The sequence below is a fragment of the Cyprinodon variegatus genome, unplaced genomic scaffold (assembly GCF_000732505.1).
Source record: "Cyprinodon variegatus isolate N-32 unplaced genomic scaffold, C_variegatus-1.0 Scaffold443, whole genome shotgun sequence".
Taxonomy (NCBI): domain Eukaryota; kingdom Metazoa; phylum Chordata; class Actinopteri; order Cyprinodontiformes; family Cyprinodontidae; genus Cyprinodon; species Cyprinodon variegatus.
Window position 1 is genome coordinate 485,648 of NW_015150896.1, and position 3,499 is coordinate 489,146.

Consider the following 3,499-nt stretch of genomic DNA (forward strand, 5'->3'; position numbering starts at 1 on the left):
CTAAATCATATCTTGTGCTAGCAGTGTGCAGAAATACATCTACCTATTTCTTTTAATTGTGTTAAACTGACAAGCAAGGCAACAATGCCATCATTGTATTCAAGCTCAAATAAGGAATATGATAGCACAAAAAGGTCATGTATTTTTATTATACATGGTAGCCTGAAATATTATGTTACATATTGAAAAGGAAAAAAATCAGGTTCACTCGGAAAATTGTTTGTTGCGCACGTGAAAGTGTCTGGGTTGCACACAAAAAATAACAGATGAGTTGTGCATGAGGAAGTTTCTGGTGCGCACGAGAAAGTTCTTCTTTCTTTTCTGCAATGTCCCTTTAAATTGTTAATATTCTATATAAATTCAACAACTTATTATTTACAACCTAAGTAAATAATATAAATGAAATTTTCATTATAATTCTAAACTATGAAGGTAGGTTGTTTCTTTATTATTCAATTAAAAAAAAGGTTGCTTCAATCAAAAAATATATTTTCAATTTAAATCACCTTCACTTCAGTGACAAGCAAAAAACTTGTCAATCAAAGAAAAAAAGTATTTGTCCTTGAAGCTTTTTTGAACAGTTTTTTCTTTGATTGAAACTTTTTTTTTTTTTTTTTGGAATTGAATGATTAAGACGCAAATGTTCTACCCATGTAAGTCCCAAACAGAAAAAAAGATCACTTCTATCAAAGAAAAATTTTTCAATAAAAAAAAATGAAAGTGTTCAAATGTATTTTTTTAAGTCTCCAATATTTTATTTGTAATCAAAAACTATTTTCTATGATTGAAAACATTTATCTTTTCATTTAACTGACTTTTTTGATTGAATGATAAAGACACAAATGTCCTACCCATTACATATTTTTCAATCAAAAAACATTGTTACTTCAATTTAAAAAAGTTGATTTAAACAAAAAAAACTTGATTTCTATCAAAGAAAACATTTTCCATTAAAGAAATGTTGTTGTTTTTTCGATTCAAATACTTTTTTTTCCATTGAAGGTGTTTTTAATTGAAACTACATTTTTTTGATTGAAGCAACCTTCTTTTTATTTAATAATAAAGAAACAAATCCACCTTCATAAAAAACAGGCGGTCTATTTTTTGAGTAGTTTGACCTTTCATCCACTAGGGGGCACTGCAGCACAAAGACGACGTTGCGTAAGCGTCGGTTGCCGAGTCATGAATAGCTGTTGTTTAACGCATGACGTAACAAGGACAAACAGTGGTGCAGCTCTTAGACGCTAAGATGAGAGCAGTTATGACAGAGAGGTAGAGTAAAAGAAGCTGGACTTTTAGCTGCCGCTTTGTTAAACACGGCTGTCATTGTATTTAAACCGAGACTGTTAGCAACAACTAGCCGCCGGTTCCAGGAGCTGCTGGAGGCTAATCTCTGGTGATAACTGGAGGCTTTTCCATTATCTCAAATCGACAGGAAAGGTAAGGTTCAAAATCAATAACTTTTCACTTCTAACCGTAAAATGTCTCTGTAGTTTTTTTTTTTCTTTTTGCTGTTTTTTTTCTTTATTTTTTTATGCATATATACGTTTAAACGTGGATTGTTTACATGTTTTGACGCACATGTTAGTCATTATGTCGATTTTTTTCTGTATTTCTTAATAAAAATCCCATTTTATTATTTTTCCTCACATCAATCCTTTATTTACACCATTTCTGATGGTTTATTTAGCTGATCAATGGATTACACCTGAGAGAATTGGAGTCTAATCCAATACTTGGAGTCTAATCATACATGTTTTCCACTTTTTGAGTAAATAATGAAACTAATTGGTTCCTCTGATGGTTTATAATTGATTGTGTGCTGTTCCTCAGCTGCAGTCATGGTGTTCATCCAGAGCTACTGTGAGGCAAACACCTCCATCTCCCACACCTGGGTGGATCAAGGCATCTCCCCCTGCTTCTACTTCACCTTGGTCCCCACCATCCTGCTGGCCATCTCCTTCTTCCTCGGCACCGTCCACTGCATTTGCTACCAGAAGTATGGCACCTCCATGGAGCCCAAGTTCATCCCTCGCTCCTGCCTCTACAGCTTCCAGATGGTCCTCACCGTGCTTCTCCTGCTCCAGTTTCTGGGTGGGATGGTGTGGCGAGCTGCAAGCGGCGGAGAGCTCCCGGGTTATGTGGTCCTGTATGGCTGCTTCTCCATGATGGGCTGGGCCTGGGCTTTAGCTCTGCTCAGGGTGGAGAGGCAAAGGGTCCCGCTGATGGACCGGACGAGGGGACACAGCACGGCGCTGCTGGTGTTCTGGGCCTTGGCTTTCTCTGCTGAGAACCTCGCCTTCATCTCCTGGTACAGTCCGCACTGGTGGTGGGGCCTGGAGGCGACTGGTGAAGAGGTGAGGCATAATTTAGGAAACATATTAGAAAGAAGTCAAGACTAAAAACACTTCCATTTTTTTCAGTACTGATTTTAATTGTAAAATCTTGTAAAAGATTTAAAGGTTTAAGTATTGCTTCACCAAGTTAATCCAAAAGCGTGCAATCAATCTTTGCATCTGGCATTACAATCAAACTCCTTTTATTTTCAGTCAGGCCAAAGGTGAGATAAGTATTAGCTGCATGAGCCACTCCTTTCAAGATTCAAAAGCCGTCTGAATGCAAAGCAGTAACCATCCACCCCGGCTGACAGCCGCACAGGTTTAGTGACGTTTCCCTGTTTTGCTGAGTCACTGCAAGTCCTGTTTCAGATCCTAAACCCTGTTAGCAGATTTACTAAGTCACGATGTTGCTCCTCCCATGCTGAGTCAGCAGTGGTCAGTTTGTAATTCTAAGCATGACTTGAAGTTTTTGTTCTTTTTTCCAACTTTACTACCTCTGATTATCTGTGGTTTTAACTGAATGTGTAGATGATTAAAGATTTAGCGTTTTGAAATAAAGCACAAAGCTGCTGAAGGAGAATTAAATGAGAATCTGTATTGATCTACTTTGAAATGTTTATTGAACCTCTCAGGTGCAGTTCGCTCTCTGGCTGATCCGCTACTTCTGCACCGGGCTCCTCTTCTTCATTGGTCTTAAAGCCCCCGGGTTGCCCCGAAAACCATACATGCTTCTCATAAACGAAGACGAACGGGACGTGGAGAACAACATGCAGGTAGGAGGAGGCAGGGAGGAATATTTAAGGAGTAGAAATTGCCTTGGTTTATAGTGCTGACTGTAGTATAAATAGCAGGATTTTTAACTATATTGCGGATCAGTGAGAGCTTTAAGTCTTTTAAAGACCGATTCAACCTACTAAGAGCATCAGGTTCAGGCTTGATGAAGAATATTCCTGAACATCAACAAGTTTTCCTCCAATTCTTATTTAGACCTGAGCCTGGACTTGAACTAGGCCACTCCTTAGACACAAGTATCCTATAATGTAAACCAGTCAGTTGTAGTTCTGACTCGATGATAAGCTGCGCCGTTGTCATAGTGAAAAGTGAACTTACGCCACAACTCAAACCTTTTGCAGCCTCTAATATTTAATTCCAGAACTTTC

General features: G+C 38.2%; 1 protein-coding gene across 1 annotated transcript in view; it reads left to right on the plus strand.

Annotated features, from left to right (window-relative positions):
- Positions 1 to 1,179: 1,179 nt before the first annotated feature.
- Positions 1,180 to 3,499, plus strand: part of abcb6 (ATP binding cassette subfamily B member 6 (Langereis blood group)) — a 10,781-nt gene continuing 8,461 nt past the window's right edge. Inside the window, exons 1-3 of the mRNA XM_015388933.1 lie at positions 1,180 to 1,440; positions 1,834 to 2,357; positions 2,972 to 3,112. Of these exons, the coding sequence (XP_015244419.1) occupies positions 1,842 to 2,357; positions 2,972 to 3,112 (657 nt within the window). The 5' untranslated portion in view covers positions 1,180 to 1,440; positions 1,834 to 1,841. The remainder of the gene's footprint in view (positions 1,441 to 1,833; positions 2,358 to 2,971; positions 3,113 to 3,499) is intronic.